General features: G+C 40.8%; 1 protein-coding gene across 1 annotated transcript in view; it reads right to left on the bottom strand.

The window, feature by feature from the left end:
• The window catches only part of SLC45A4 (solute carrier family 45, member 4), a gene marked incomplete at its 3' end in the record, with an annotated part of 30,503 nt that extends 14,595 nt beyond the window's left edge, over nucleotides 1-15,908 (bottom strand). The window contains exon 1 of the mRNA XM_009080858.1: nucleotides 15,298-15,908. Within this exon, the coding sequence (XP_009079106.1) occupies nucleotides 15,298-15,541 (244 nt within the window). The remainder of the gene's footprint in view (nucleotides 1-15,297) is intronic.
• Between the last annotated feature and the right edge of the window lie 429 nt (nucleotides 15,909-16,337).

The raw sequence follows: 16,337 nt of genomic DNA, 5'->3' as shown, positions 1-16,337 counted from the left end.
GGAGGAATCAAAGGCAATGACATGCCCTGCTCAAGGAAAGACCAAAGAATCAAGTGCTGTGGCAGATTTTTTTAATGACAGCTAATGAGCAATTCCTATAGGTTCCACAGAATTGTACCCTTATCAAAACCATGGTATTTATTTATCTTTAAGGTCCATTCCAACCCCTTAACATTCTGTGATTCTACCATTTATTTTTGCCAGGGTATGTTCAGACCAGTGAAAAGTGCCAGGTTTACTTATACTCAAACACTGAGAGTGCCAAACAAGCTTTCTCCATGCTGCAGCAGGTAAATAAGCTCCAGACAGAGCAAGGAAATAGCTTTGCCAAGGTCTCCTATCAACTGCTGAAAATGATTCACTGGAGTTTTCCAGATCATCTGTGCTGTGTTTTTTTGGCTCTTGGGAAACTTGTTTTTAACTTTTCTTCCTCTCCCACTTATTAACCAATATTTAGAAATATATCACTTTGACACTAATAAGAAATTTGCATCACAGTGCTTAACGAGCTGGACTGGAATATAGATTAAATCTGATGCAACTCCCAGTGTGCTGAACCAGCAGTAATAAAAATATTTCCTTTCAACCAGCACTGCAGAGCAGTTTTAAGGTGCAACAACAGTGTTTACATCATATAAAAAGCCAAAAACTTTCTTCAGGTCTCAGAAGAACACAGGTTGTGTTCAGCTATACTTAGATATCATCCAAACACCCAAGGCTGACCACACTGTCAGTGTGTTCACTCCCAGCTGCACACTCTGTCTCCTGTTGCTGCGGATGCAGGAGGACTCAGAGCTCACACACAGCACCAGGACCCATTCCCCACGGCTCCCAAGTGCCTGGATGCATGCAGAGCTGCAGAGGAATGCAGCCATCAATAAGCTGTCTCAGCACAGTAATCCCTCCCTCGCTGTGATCAGAATGCACGGGCTGTCCACACTGCCCCACTTGGGCTCCTTACGTAACGCTGCAGCACTTCCCGCTGTCTCCCTGCAAGATTACACATCAATTACCCTGACATGTGTTGCCTGAAGATATGCAGCATCCCAGTTTAGCCAGAGCTCGATAGGGTTTTTCGTCAACACTTCTCGAATATCGGCAAATTCATAAACAAAGGCACTTCTGCTCAAATGCCTTTAAAATTCCCAAACTCTAGAGTTGCTGTTAACCCAACTGTTACATATACAACAGAAAATCTTCCAGCACTGACTCGCAAACCTGTTCTGGTCATCAACAGTGGAGCTTTTGTTGCAGTGATTAACACATTAAGACTTCTTAATATGACCATCTACTTACACAGCTGAGTCAAATCCTAACCAAAAACTTGTGTTAACACATCTTTTTTTTCCTCCAAGTAGAGCTAAACCTGAGCTGTTAACTCTGGGCATTCAACTCACATTGAACTAACCTTTCCACTCCCTAAAAAAATCTGATTAATGAACAACTTTTTAGCTTAACAAGTTTTCACTTAAAAATCATTCTTGCTTAATGGGGATCTACCCAATATGGGACTGCACAGTAGCACCACTGAGCACCAGGAGGTGCAGCCTGAGCCTCTGGTCCTGTGCTGCTCTGCAAGCCAAGGAGTTTGGTCTAAGGGAACCTTCCACACTGCTCCATCCACACATCAAGGGCAGGTGGAAACCTGATTAAAATCACTAAGCAAGATGAAGAGCACGACTAGGACACCCCAAATGTTGAGTCTCACTCACGACTTTTAACACACCATTGCAGCAAACACTGGGCATCACCTGGATATTCAACTCCCCTTCCCTGCAGCAGAAGTTCACTCCTGAGGTGTCCATTCCACCCCACCAATCCTCAAGCCCTAGGGAGTCATAAAGGATCTAGTTCACACTGCCAAACAAATGACTGGCATATACATAGCCCAGCACGGCATCTGGTCAGTGTACCCAGGACAGAACTTGGAAAAGGAAGACAAGCAGACTTGAGGGGAGCCAAAAAAGTATTTTTTTGTTGAGCAAGCAGACAGAGAGAGTCTGGTCAGCACAATATTTGCACCCTTGAATTGCAAGCAGCAAGAAAAATAGTTCATTTCCAGCCTCAAGAATAAAACACAAGGAGCTTTGTCTCTGCACATTGATAAAAATCATCATCTGCTTCCCCAGTTTTTTAGGCCTGACCACACGCTCGGAAGCTGTATGAAAACACTGACTCCAGGAGGTGTTTTCTTGGCCTGTGTACCCCTGCAGATACCACCTGAGAACCTTTATCTTCCCAGGGATTACTGACCAAACAGTTGATCTTTACATTTTGGCTGGGATCACATTTTCACAGTCCTTTTAAGGGTCAGTGGATGGTGCAGGCAGCTCCTTCTATAATTACCCTGGCTGACCTGACACAGAAAATGTAATAGTTAATAAACATTAAAGGTACCTGATATACACTTCGTATTCTCAAAGCCATTTTTCCCACCTAGAAATGCCCAAACTGCCAGAGGGGAAAAAGAGCTGAAAAAAGATCCTACCTACACTCCTTAGACCATTGACATCATGCAGGCTCAAAGTGCTTTTTACATCTCTTTTCAATACTCAAAGCCTCCCAAAAAGGCACCATTCCCATAACAGGCTCACAAAAAGTGTATTGTTAATTGTTACCACACTGAAAAATCAACCTTCTGGCCTTTCCAAAGGCTTTTGGACTATAGGCTTGTTTATGATAAGAATAAACATTCTGCCTGGGATAATTTTGGCCACCACTGTGCTACTGGGAAGCTCTACCAGCTAAAAACCAGCAGAGAATGAATGGCAGCACTGCATTCGCTTTCACATTATTTCCTATTTTAAACGTGTTGCTGAATGAATACATAAAGAAACACGCTGATTCTTCCAACTCATTATTCATTGTATGCTTAAAAAAATCCAGAGGAATTTTGCAAATAACCCATACTAAGCTCCTAAAGAGAAACTGCATTCCTCTACGCAGTTGCCTTTATTGAGGTTAATTCCTCATGTGGCTATATCAAGCAGAACATAAATCCTATTAGTGCTTTCCCTGTTTGCTTCAACAAATGAACTGCAGGTTGGAGTTTGCAGACATGGTTTTTCCATGGAGAACATTGCTCCAGGAAAAACACTGCAGCTCACCAGTGGTTTTAACAATCTCTAGATGTAAGAATGCTGGTAACAGGACTATCAGAGAGTTTTGATCAGCTGAGGGTTTTTAGCCCTCCAAAAAAATGGTTTTCCTCTCTAACTATTCATGCCACCAGCTGCCTGCCTTGTGGGTAAAGCATTGTAGCAAACCACCCTCTCAGATGAAATGCTGATTAAAATGATGGTGCTGGGGTTTATGGAGCCTTTCTCAAACTTTCAAGCTTTCCTACACTCCTTCCTCTATAAATTTGCATGTTTTGGCTTGAACATTAACTTACATGAAACACCTCCTACACGTACAGGAGAGATTTCAAAGCAGAGCTGCTTTCACGTTGAGGTTTTTTAAACTCTAGTTATATAAAAACCTTGATCTTAGTATTTTGAGCTTGCAGGGTAATACTACAAAGTTGCACACGTCGAAATTTTGGTAACTAGAGCAGAACTTAACCCCCAAGTCTCAGGCATCACTCCAAATAACTCACTCACTGTGTCCTAGAGGAGTGGCTCCCCCACCTTTATTGAGCTGTTTAAATATTATACAACTGCATTTCTAGGTGAAGGATAATGAGATCCATGGAGTCACTTTGCACCAAATCACTGGAATGAATAGTCTGGAATAAAATGTGACCATACAAAATGAAAAAGACTTCTTAGTGCAGACACACACAGTCTCTACTCACACGTGCTGTGCTTCACGATCAGTGAAGCTACACAGGGAAGGATAAATTTACCAATAACATCTGAAGTCCAACAAGCTGAGCACACCAGCAAATAAGACAGCAAACATTTCCTTTCCAAATGTGCAAATTATGAGAACTAGGCCCCACTGGGGACAAAGCAGAGAACTCTTTTCCAACCACCAGATGAGCATTCTTATCATTTTGTGGAAAGCAGTTTTCGTTTACCTCTCTCTGCTTGTAATCTTTGTCTTGTCATCTGCACTTATAAAAGAATGGAATGAGTTACATATAAGAGTTTCAGGTGCATTCAACAACACAGAATTATTCAGCCACCCAACAAAGAACCTGAACAGTTTTTCAGACTGGATTTGGCAATCCTTTCGTAACTGATCAGGAGAAAGTTTCCAATCCCCTCTCCTGAAGGTTACAGCTTAAAAACATCTGAAAACTTATTTTAAACATATTTTCCATGTCAACAGGGTAAGAAAACACAGTGCAGAAAAATAACCTTCCTCTTCATTTATCTCCATAACCTCTGGCACATGCTGACTGCTATCCAAACCGATGCAGTCCCTGGCACAAGATTTATGACCCATGACTTTGGCTGCCTCAGAGAAGGGGGAGCACTTATTAGACTACTCTTAATTAAATTACAGAGAAGGAGCTACACTCGGCTTTTTAACTCATTACATAATCTTGTTATCTCCTTCCAAATATCCTGAGAGCTACCCCATACACTGTGAGCTCCTCCACGGTCACACAGTGTCTGTGACACAGCAGATCACTAGGGAAGAGGTGTCACCACTGCTGCTCACCATGGGTAATCAGTGATGACCTTTGAACTGCCAGGCAGCTTGGGTTTGAAAACTGTGGCTTTGGCATACTTCTCTTTCTTGGAACAGAAAAAATTCAAGCTCATTTTAATTTCAGACAGATGACAAAGTGTCCTTCTGCTCTTATTTAAAGTCAGTATTAAGTAACCATCATTGGATTTGTGTTAGAGGGTAGGTTTAGATTAGACATTAGGAAGAAATTCTTCCCTGTGAGGGTGGTGAGGCACTGGCACAGGTTGATCAGAGAAAACTGCACCATCCCTGGCAGTGTTCAAGGCCAGGCTGGATGGGGCTTGAAGGTACCTGGTCCAGTGGAAGGTGTCCCTGCCTGTAGCAGGGAAGTTAGGACTGGATGGTTCTGAAGATCCCTTTCAGCCCAATCCATTCTGTGATTCTATGTCACAAAGGCATTAATAGCAGGAATATATCCCTTAGTGAAAAAGCCCAAACCCTTTGAATAAGCAGCTTTTCTGAACGGGCAGATGTAGAGCAGAACCACTCCAGAGGTGATAAGCTGACACTGAAGTCTGGCAGCCAGAAACTTACTTTTATAAAGTTTTGCAAAATAGGGACTCAAGGGGAAAAGAAGCAGCAGAGCACAGTGCAGCTCTTCTTCATTTCTGTGGAACAAAACAGCAGATCAGATATTTCTGAGGCTGCAGCAACATCCCACTGCTGCACAAATTGTTTAGTTTGCATCTGAGTATGATAAACACTCCCTTTGAAGTCACCTGATGCAGCCCATGTAAGACAGCAGGTATGCCTGTAATGACTCTCCCTTGCCAGAAAATGTCTGGCCTGGTAGGACACTACGCCTGACTTTCCAAATCAGGCAAAGAAAACACAGTGAATACTGCAACTGTCTCCACTACAACTAATTAACCTCGGTAAACAATCATTTATCTGAATACCTAAGGCACTTTGCTTTAGATTTGTGAAGATTTCTCCTAGAGTGTCAAAGTTTAACACTAATTTTTGAGTAAGTAACTTAATATTAATTTTCCTGCCACCTACACAAACTCTGAAGGGTGCGAACTTGATCTCTGTTCTCCAAAGAAATACTCTACTTTCCAGAAGTGTCCACATGTAATATTTGCAAGAGGTATTAAAACACTTCCAGATCAAGAGCTCATTTTAAAGCCAGCAGGATATTTTTGGAATTTGCAGATTATCCAGGGGGGAGCTCAATTCTGATAGACTGAATTATTGAAAGGCCATTGTTTACAGAGCAGCATGACTGATAAAAGCAGGAAATTCATGTTTTTATACAGTCTGTACAGGAGAACAAATAGAAAATGATCCAGCTCAGTTTATCACTTGTGCCTGAAAGAACAGACATTGGGATGCAGGGGAGGACAGAAATTCCAGGTTAAGATGGTCTGAGCAGAAGCTATACAAAATTTATCAGCATATTAAAGGAGACTGCACTGCCTCATCGTGGGACAAAGCTGATACCAAGAACAGAACGAGGCCACTGTAGGGACTGAGCCGTTCTATCGACCCTTCTCCATATCAGCACTTCCATGGGGAAGAGTAGGTTTGCTCTGAAGAGTGTTAAGGCTTTGGGAGCTAAGTGTGGAAGCTCTGTCTTCACACAGAGCTCTCCTCACAGCCTGCTGAGACAGCACTAACTGCAGGAGAGAACTGTAATCCAGTAGTCACCATTCCCTATATACAACGGAAACTCAGACTCAAATCCTTCTGCTTACCCAGTTCCCAGAAGGTATTTGCATCCAAATCTGTATTTTTCAGAGCTGCACATGGACAGGGGGCATTTCAAGGCTGGAACAACTGCATAAAGCACCTGCTTTACACAGGGACTCAACAGAAACAGGGAGAGCTGAGTCAGGTGCCACAGTGACAGCAGCTATTGAGATCTGTGTTCACGAGTGTTTATGCTGTTTTACACAATGTGGAACAGCTTCCAATGACAGTGGCTGGAAGGGGGAAACCTTGTTGGCTTGACATCCTCCCTCTCAGTGGAAACATGGATTACATGTTTTTCCCCCAAATGAGGGTGACAATAAATAAAAAAAAACTTGAATCTCTCCTCAGTTTCAAAGCACAAGTGGAATGACCTACCAGGTCTAGCAGCACTTGCTAAGTACTTTTGTGCTCTTGCCACTGCCTGCCCAGCACTGCCCTGGCTAAAAGTCTTTCCCCTCCCATTTCTCATCTACTCATCTCACTCCTCTTTGCAGAGTTTAGGCTTTCAGGTCATTCTGATTACAGGCAAGTTATACTGATGAAACTGTTTTAAATTTAATTTATTTCTGTACAAAACCAGGTCATGTTCAGTTTACAGGCCCTGCACCCACTACATTGGGAAAAAAAATCCACTACAAGGCTCCAACTGAAGATCAAATGTTAATATAGAGTTGGGTTTATCTATTTAGGGAAAAAAAATCTTCACCTGTGCTGCATTGTACCCAGTTACTCAGGACTCTGGAGAAAGTTGTTTATGGATTGACATGAGCTATAGGGGATTTATCCAAACCAATGTGAATAAAATCTATGACATAGGTTTTCCCTGTTTAGTTAAATGGACTTGTATTACATTTTACCATCAAACCAAATCAGTAGCTGAAAACATTTCCAATAATTTCTTGCAAAATAGCCTGCAGGAAGCATATCTGAAACCTTTTCAACCGTTGTTTGGTGAAAAGAGGATGATTAAATCCAGTCCCAGAGGGGCATCACAACAGAAATACTACTGGAACAAACACACAGGAGACTCAGAGGAGAACAGAGCTTAAAGGGCTGCAGCTCTGACAATCCTCTCGGAGCAAGATTTATTAAAGCATTACAGGAGCTGGCAACAGCCTGCTGACATTCTTTTCATTTCAGAAGTGGCTTTAATTTTATTTCCTTGAAAAGTAAGACTCCTGTTCACTGAGGAGTTCTCAGCCATTCCCTTTTCATAACCTGTTTCACAATCCACATTCAACAGAAAACTCATTGATTTGAATCTTGGGGTTGCAAGTTTCAGCACTGAGCGCTCAAATCTCAGTTCTGCATCTGCAAGTCTCCAGCACCAGAACCTCATCCAAGAGCTGAAAGGTTTCTTTTTACAGCAAAGAATAGGCAAATGCTTGCTGGAAAATTGCCCTGGTGGCACTTACTTTGCAATAAAGAGCATGGAAGCACTATCGTGTTTCGTCTGTTATCGCTACAGCAAAGTTACCTCTCGGTCAGAGCTAAGGGTCACTCGAATTCTGAACAGAAAAACTTGTGCACATACATCCCCAGCCTCCCCCTGACATCTTGCTCCAGACAAGGGTGTTTAGACAGAAGTATAAGGAGATGTGGGCTTTGCAAATTTGGCTGAGAGTTAGTGTATGTGGGTGGAAAGCAGATTAAGAGGAAAGGTTTAGGCTAAGAAAGAGGTTGCGTAAATGTGTGTGTTTAAAACCACTCAATTTTAGTGCATTTCCAGGCCAAAGTCTGTCCCTGCTTCTCCTACCACTACCCACAGGAAACCTTAGTAAAACTCCAGGGAACCTGCAGTTCCTTGGCTCCAGTCAGTGCTCCTTTCTACTCTAGAACTGCCCTTGAAAACAGAATCAGTTTGTCTTGACGCTGACAACAAGGTGGGTCCACTATGTGTGGAGGAATTTCAAGCCAATTTAGTGACCCAGTGTTAAAAGCAAAGTAAAAACCATGATTACAATAGACTGAAAGAAAATTTTAGAGCTATTGCTGATAAGCAAAGTTTTATAAAAGCTTTAATTTAATGCAGTCCTATAACCACTTCACCACTCTCAGCCTGCAGCAGTGTTATTAACTGGTCCTTGTTTCTGCTGCTTTACTAGATCTCCTTGGGGCAGGAGAGAAGAGATTTAGGAGAGGGAACACAGATCTCAAAGTACACCTGAGCCATTCCAAACAGTTCAGCCTCTCCTAAACCTTGGCTACTCCAGGTAAAAAGGAGGCAGCATGCTGGACAAGATTTACTGGTAGGAAGCAGCATCCACATGAGGCTAGAGATGTGCATTTCCTTCTTAGAGACTGATTATTTTTGGAGGCCTCAAGCTCTTCTGACAAATCACAGGCTAAACTGCCTATCGCTGCAGAAAAAAAGAAAAAGATTTGAAGAACAGAGGTGACAATGAAATCAAAAACTGCTTTCAGACCTCCATCCTTAGCTGACAGTCTACATTTTTACACAGTTTCCTTTGCCTGGCAGCAGTTGCTTCTACCAGTCCACAGGTCTCAGATCTGTTTCTTGTGTCATATATTGGTCACTTGCTCTAATCTCGAATCACACATTTAATTTTCTTAAAAGGAGAATTTCTGGGGATTCAAGAAACACTCTTTATGCTAGGGAAGCAAAAAGCATTAACATTCCCATAGCACACAATTAAAAGATCATGGACTTTCATTAAAGATTTGGAATGGGGGAAAAAAACCCACCACCAGAGCAAGAATGAGACTTATTTTAGAAGTAGCTTCTCCAGCAGAGCTTATTCAGCTGAAAAAAAAAAAGGTAAAAAAATTACCTACTGCTAAGTAATAGGAAACATATTTCATGCTATGGGAGAAGCCTCTGAAGTTGTTTGCACTCAACTTCCCTCTCCTAGTAAGGCTTTTCATCCAAAGTCACACAGTCTGTACCTTCCTCAGGTCCCCATCCTCAGGTTACCTCAGCTGAAAACCTGCCATGTGTTATCAGTGGTACCTCTGAAGGCCAGATTCAGTGCTACTTCACAAAAAACAGAACACCAATATAAAAAAATGCTCCAAGTAACAGTTCTTGCACAACTGCCAGAGCCCATGGCACTTGATACGAATATAAAGCACACGCTCCTAGCTGCCCCCAGTTAAAAATCTTAGAGCTGCATAGCACTTTTCTTTAAAAGCTGCCTTAAATATATCTTTACCCAAACCTTCCACTAAGGGCTATCTGTGTTCAAAATCTGTGCTGCTATTACTCTGAGGTCAAAAGACATTTATGTAAGAGTGATACATGATATGAAAGCCTGACTGACTTGCTTGTTGGTTAAAAAAAAAAAAAAAGAAAAAAAAAGTACAGTAAAATTAGTCTTACACAACTCCTTAGTGAGCATAAAATTAGTCAATAAGTAAAAAATGATGGGTGGGGAGGTTTTATAGAGCAATTAACATCAGCCTCAGGCACAGTATTTGCTGCCTTATACATTCCACCACATGAGATCTGAATACAAACTTGACATGATCTTAAAGACTAACTCCAAAGCTAACAAGGCTGAAAAATGTATTTAATTGTTTATTATTCCAGGTTTTCTGGGTCCAATTCTTGCCCTTAGGCTTAGCTGTGTTACAGCCCCTTCTTGGGACAGGTCAGCTCTCAAGCCATTAATTCTTCCAAGCAGGAATTCAGAGCCTGCAATTCACTCTCAGCATCACATGCAGCTGTGCCTGGGAGCCCAGATGCAGCTGGATGGAACAGGAATTGAACTCAGAGTCAAAGAGCAGGTTACAGCAACTCAGTTTCTTCCTGGTAAGACAAGGTAAGGCACAGCTCAAATGGGAAGATGAAGCTCTGTAAAAGGGCAGGGACAAATACACATAACCTTACTGTAACCTCTGGCAGAGATGAGGAATAAAATTGACTACTCGAGCTGAGCTGAAATAAAGCCTCAGTGCTGCTTTGTGCGGAAGGGCTCCCTCCATCTGTGAGAAGTTTTCCAGCCACTCAGCCCTTTTTCACTTGAATTATAGGCAGCATCTAACAGTCCATCCAATCCCTTTGTTCCCTTCTCCCCCACCAGATCTTTAAGGTTTTTAGATTTCCTTTGATCTCGGGCTCAGCCTCAGGAAAGCTATCCCCTTCCACACTGAACTGAGTCAGCAGCTGATACCTTAATTCCTTTGAAGAAACAGACCTAGAAGCTAACTTAGCTGTAACATTTCATGCTTGGTTTCTAAATGCATCTGCATAATCTCCCCCTTTACCCACAGACATTCTATCCAGGCAGGTATCAACACAATGTCAATGGGAAGAGTCACTACTTCCCACTAAAAGTTCACTCTGTAATATCCTCAGCATAATGAGCTCTCTCTCTACCACTAAGAGATTTCCCAGAATCAGCAGTTTGAATTATTGCTTAACACACTTTTTCCATACTGTCAATTTCACATGAACTAGATTTCAAGACCCTTTAAGCATGGTCTGCTAAGCTTTAGGCTAGATGAATTTTAAATGTCAGATAATTTTTTTGAGGTATTTTATCTAAATGCTTTCACTGAGAGATGAGAGCTCAGACCCCCAAACAGCTTTTCTACATGTTTGAAACACGAGCAACTACAGTATTTGAAAGCTTATAATGAGAAATCATTTCTTTTCCAAACAAAGATAATCTGTTATTCTGCTCTGCTTAGCTCAGCCTCTCTCTTTAGCAAACTCTATTAATTAGTACTGAAATGCAGTTTCCAAAAACGCTATTCCTCAGTGCTATTGCCTGAAAAGAACACCATGGTCAGGGTTAAGCTTAAAATGACCAACTTCAATATTTAATGCTAGACTAGCTAATGTTTACTACAAGAACCCATTAACTCTCAGAGCAAAACAAAGCAATGCCATCACAGATAGGCTCTCAGATATGAAATGCTTAAAATCCACAGCTACTCCTGTACCATAGCAGAGAAACAGCTCTCAATTCAAGTGACATTCTCAAGGTAAGCAGCACATGTAAACTGATTTTCCTTATGTTTCCTTATGAAACTATGCAAATGTACATAGTTTCTTTTTTAAAGCACTAGTGTAATATGTTTAATTTATGCAGGGAAATGAGGAACAGCTCTGGTGCTGACAGTCACTTCTGTGCCTATTAACTATTCATAAAACACTCAATAGCATTGGAAAGAGCCTTTGAAGCAACAGCAAAGGCTTGACAAAGCTCTTACCATATTAAATAGAAAACGTGAAACTTCATGTTTACAGCTACCACTACTCATTAATCAGATTCTCATGCTGAAAGAAGCATCAACCCCAATTCACAAAATAGATTTTTTTTTTCCTCCACAGTCCTAATGAAACAGACACATGGACCCCACTTTTCAGAAGAACTAAGATGGATTTACTGGTTGCCTTATAGCCCAAACTGTTTGAATTACAAAGGAAGTAATCTAAAATTATTTGTTAATGGTTGAAGTATTATTGACAGCAGCCATGCATTGTGATTTCATTGACTCATTTTCTCCAAAAAGCTGTTTCCCTAAGTTTACACCATACCACTCATCAGTTTCTCCTCCTTTTGCTTTTATACAAGGAAAATCCCTCGCAAAATAATTTTTATCATGTACCCAAATCTTCCATGAATTTATGAACTGGAAGTAGTTTTAGAGACTTAATCCTTAGAAGCCAAGTTAAATGACAGAAGAAAACACCCTGTCATTTACAAACAATAGCAGGGATTTCAGTTCCCTCTCACAGATAAGCAGCATTAAGTACCAGATGTTTCAGAAGACAAAGGTCTCATCCTGCTCCTGTGGAATTCAGAGTAGTTTGTGTCGCAGGGGAAGCAAACAGCAGTGTTAATGAGAATATTAAGAGTAAGACAAATTCACTCAGTTTCTCACAACTCTTGACAGATTAACAAGTAAACCTCAAGCGTTAAAGGTGCTGAAAGTTTATTTTCTGGCTGGGAGAATTGCTCATTGAACAGATCTCTAAGAAAGGTTAATGAAGATTTTAGAGATTAAAATTTGTGGAAGTGCCAACTAATATAATTTCATCTGGACTCAGACCACCTTTTCTCATACTTGGCATACTTTTACATCCTCCAAATTCTTCTCCACATTTTAGCTGCTTCATTTTGAATTCTTAAGCTGCAGATACTAAGAAACCAGGGAACAAGTTAGAATAAAAAGCCATGTAATATATATTTGGCTTGTTCTTGTTGCTAAGCTACTAAAGCCCAGTTATAACCGTGAAGCTATTATAGATTTATAGCTGCATTTCTGACATGGCAAAGTAACATCAATCTAAAGATTACAATAAAGACAACGATTAAAGTCAGAAACCAGAACTTATTTCAGTAGAGGTACAGCAACTCAGGCACTTCAGGACCTCTCCAATACACAGTCTCCATCCATTCAAGCAGCCTTCACTGCTGCCTTTAATTCTTTTGTTAAGATTTCAGAACTTCAGGAAATTTAAACATAATGAGAATTCAACCACTGCTGAACTGGAAAGGGACCATCCAAAGAAATATCTCCTTCAGTTGATGAAATCTCGTGGGTTACAGAACAAGTAGGACAGGTCATTCATCTGCCAAATCATAACTACACCTCAGATCCAGGGTACACAAACTGCAAGCAGAAAGTGCACAACACCATCCTAACCTGCCTAAGGTTTCCATGCTGTATGTGATAAGAATCTCGGATGATTTCAGTGACCAAACTGTTCTGAGGTACAGAACACAAGCACACACTGCAAAGCTTAATTGTTAATATTCAACACACTCTGTGAGGAGCTGTCTTTCTTTGGATACCCAAAAGGCTTCTTGTCCTTCCATTTATTACAAGCAAAGTTGGTTGAGTCACCACACTTCCCCAGCTGCCTCTTCTCAAATACAGTTTCTTCAGCCAATTTAATCTCACAGAAACTGAATGCTGCTTTCACCAAAACAAGAAGCAAAGGGAATATTACAGCAGTTCCACAGCTCTATGCAACCCCCTCCAGTGAGGAACAAATATAGCTCATGCTGAGGCAGACAGATGTTGAGGTTGATAAAGGTAAACAGAACCATGTAAGAGGTAATTACCAAACAGGCTCGATAAGTCACCCGTGAATAACTTAACCCTTCAGTGAATCCTACATTGTTTATTGCCCTGCTGAGGGAACATGAGCCAGAGCACGAAGATTTCAATTAGTTCCCAAAGCACTAACATTTGTAACAGCTACCTCCGTTTCTTATCTCTGTGGCATGGAACATCATCTCTGCCTCCCCACAGCCTTTTGCATTGCTTTGTCGATTTGCAGCTTGTCTAGAAGCAAGAGCTCTTTTCTTCCCTTCCCCCAGATCCTAACGTCATTTTGATCACTGGGGTTAGGGAAGGAAGGGAAGAGATATTTCTCAATTATCTGGAGGAAACAGCTAGAAAAGCTCACAAAAGAAATGTAAACTGGTAGACCAGTCAGTAATTAGGAGGATGGTTTATTTATGCTGTCTGACCTTACCCTATGGCAAGGTAAAGTCAGCTTGGCCAGACACTTTAATCATCCTAGTGCCAGCAGAAACAAAGCAAACAGAAAAGTACAAGTCACTTACAAAACTGGGGATCTTCTCCATGCAGAGCAGGATGAAAGATTTTGCATTCAGGGTAGAGAGTTACAGAACCAATACTGCCAGTACCAAATGACTCAAGCCTCTAAATCTCAACCTACCCAAAAGACAAAACCTCAAAACAAGTTAGGGACATTACAAATGTGCCTAGATGAAGTTGAAGGTGTTCTACTTAACAAGTCAGATTGATCAGAAAAGTTCCTATTTGGAACTATGCCACCAATAGATCCAAGAAGGACATCTGATGAACTCTGAAAATGAAAGTTTTCAGGAAAACACAGAGCCATAACTCATCAGCATCTCCCATGGCACTAACTGCACTGATTATTCACTCCCTCATTGATTCAAAATAAACCAACTAGGAATTCCATACAAAACCAACATTTTTTAGCTGCAGGAAGACTGCATGAAAGCATTTGTACATGACATGGTCACAAGCTGAATGCTCTTTTCTCATATCAAATATAAAAATACAGGTGTTTAATTCGAGATGCTAACCTTGACATTTTTAAACAAAGTTGTAAATAGTATCCATGGAACATTTTTTTATAGTTGGTTGAGTGCTTCTGTTTGGGCACAGCTGAGCATGCTGCAAGGCACAACTGCATGGACAAGCCAAAATAAACATATAATATACAAATATTATACATACACTTGGACAGTGCACACACATTGTTGATTTATTCACCCACAAAAGCACAGTCAGCCTGGTATTTCCATTCAGTGTCATATTTTCTGTTATCTGATAGAGAATATGAGTTTCTAGATTGGATAAAGGTTCATACCAGACACTGTTAACACTGTAAACTGTTTATTAGAAATTTATTGGAGTCCTAGTGACAGTACTCACCACAAAATTTAACACTGGTAACTCCTATTCCACTCCCCTTTATTATCTCAGGCTATTGGCATTGTCTGTTCATATGTATTCACATGTTATGAACTAAATAGATTAATCACAAAAAACAAGACTCACTAGTGGTTTGAAATAAATGCAGTATTTCCCTGCTGGTTGGAAAAACCAATTTATCTACTGTTCATTCTAAAGCAGTGTAACATGAAGCATTTCTCTTTGTATTTAAAAAAGCTTCACTGCACTCCTTTACAGCCTAATGCTGTTTCTAGGACACTTAGCCTTCAGTAAGGATTTTAGACTTAGATCAGGTTAAAAATTTTACAGAGGAAAGCAATATTAAAGAAGATGAATGCATACAGAAATCCTTCCCACTTAAACACAGTCACACAATTCAATCTGTGGCATGACCAACAACATAAAAAACCCAAAATGCTTTTTACCTTTTCTCCTTCTAGTTTGCAGACATGACTTCCCTCCTCCTCTGGCTTCAATGAATACAAAATACACATAAAGCTTCGACTAACAGGAATGAGAATTACTTACCAATTTGTAACAATACAGGTGTTACCAAAGCTGTCTCCATGGCATAACAAAATTCCCTGCCAAACATTACTGCACCATGCATCACCCACAGGCGTATCGGTATCCGGTCTATGGATCCTTCACTAATGGTCTCCTCCCTACTTTCATTCTCCTTGGTTTCTGCTTTCTGAAGCTGTGCCACAGGTAGATCTTGAACTTGCATAGATTCCGAGTCAGCATTCTGAGGAGCCATTTTCATTACCATAAAAATATATATTTGTTATATCTATATAAATAATACTACCATAACTCCACAAACAAGTTAGGGTGTCTTCTCTTTCAGCTTCTCTTCCTTAGGCAAGTAATGCTTATATTCCTCTTGTACAAACAGGTATCTTGCAACTTCTTGTATAGATACGAGACATCAAGGACGAAAAGCTATTTGGTAGGAATTTCAACATATGGCTTGCTGGTTTACTGTGAGTTAGTGTTAAAAATCCATAATTGCCATTCAGTTAATACCAGTTTCATAATTATTATTGAAGAAGTGCTGAAGTTGTTATTCGTGCTACACAGAGGTGGAAAGGCGACACAAAGAGGTGCTCCACTGTTAATCCCCATCGAGTGGCTGATTAATCTGCAACAAAAAGCAAGCATTTCAAAATTTCAATAGCATTTTTCAGGATATTGTGGTCTCCCCCCCTTAACCATATACCCTATTTCCTGCTTAATGCTTTCCATTGTCCTTGCCTGGCTAGGGTCTTTTATTCCACGGTCCCTCCTACCTCTGCACTTTCCATTGAAATGCAGTTATGCCTGGGTTTAAATGATGCTTTACTGTACTCAGGGTCCTCTGGTTTGTGGTCCTGTACAAAGCCACAGAGGAATATCAGGGTGTCTGTCCAAGATCCTCAGAACACTGAGCACTAAACTAAAATTCCGGGAAATTTAAAGCAGGTTCCATTTCAGAAACAGCATAGGATATTCCAGTACTATGCCAGGAAGATGATTCATCAATCACCATGGTCACACAGACATCTCCATTTAGACTTCTGAAAGTT

This window comes from Acanthisitta chloris, unplaced genomic scaffold, assembly GCF_000695815.1.
Source record: "Acanthisitta chloris isolate BGI_N310 unplaced genomic scaffold, ASM69581v1 scaffold28248, whole genome shotgun sequence".
Taxonomy (NCBI): Eukaryota; Metazoa; Chordata; class Aves; order Passeriformes; family Acanthisittidae; genus Acanthisitta; species Acanthisitta chloris.
The sequence above is the reverse complement of the archived record's forward strand: the minus strand, read 5'-3'. Positions and strand labels throughout refer to the sequence as shown.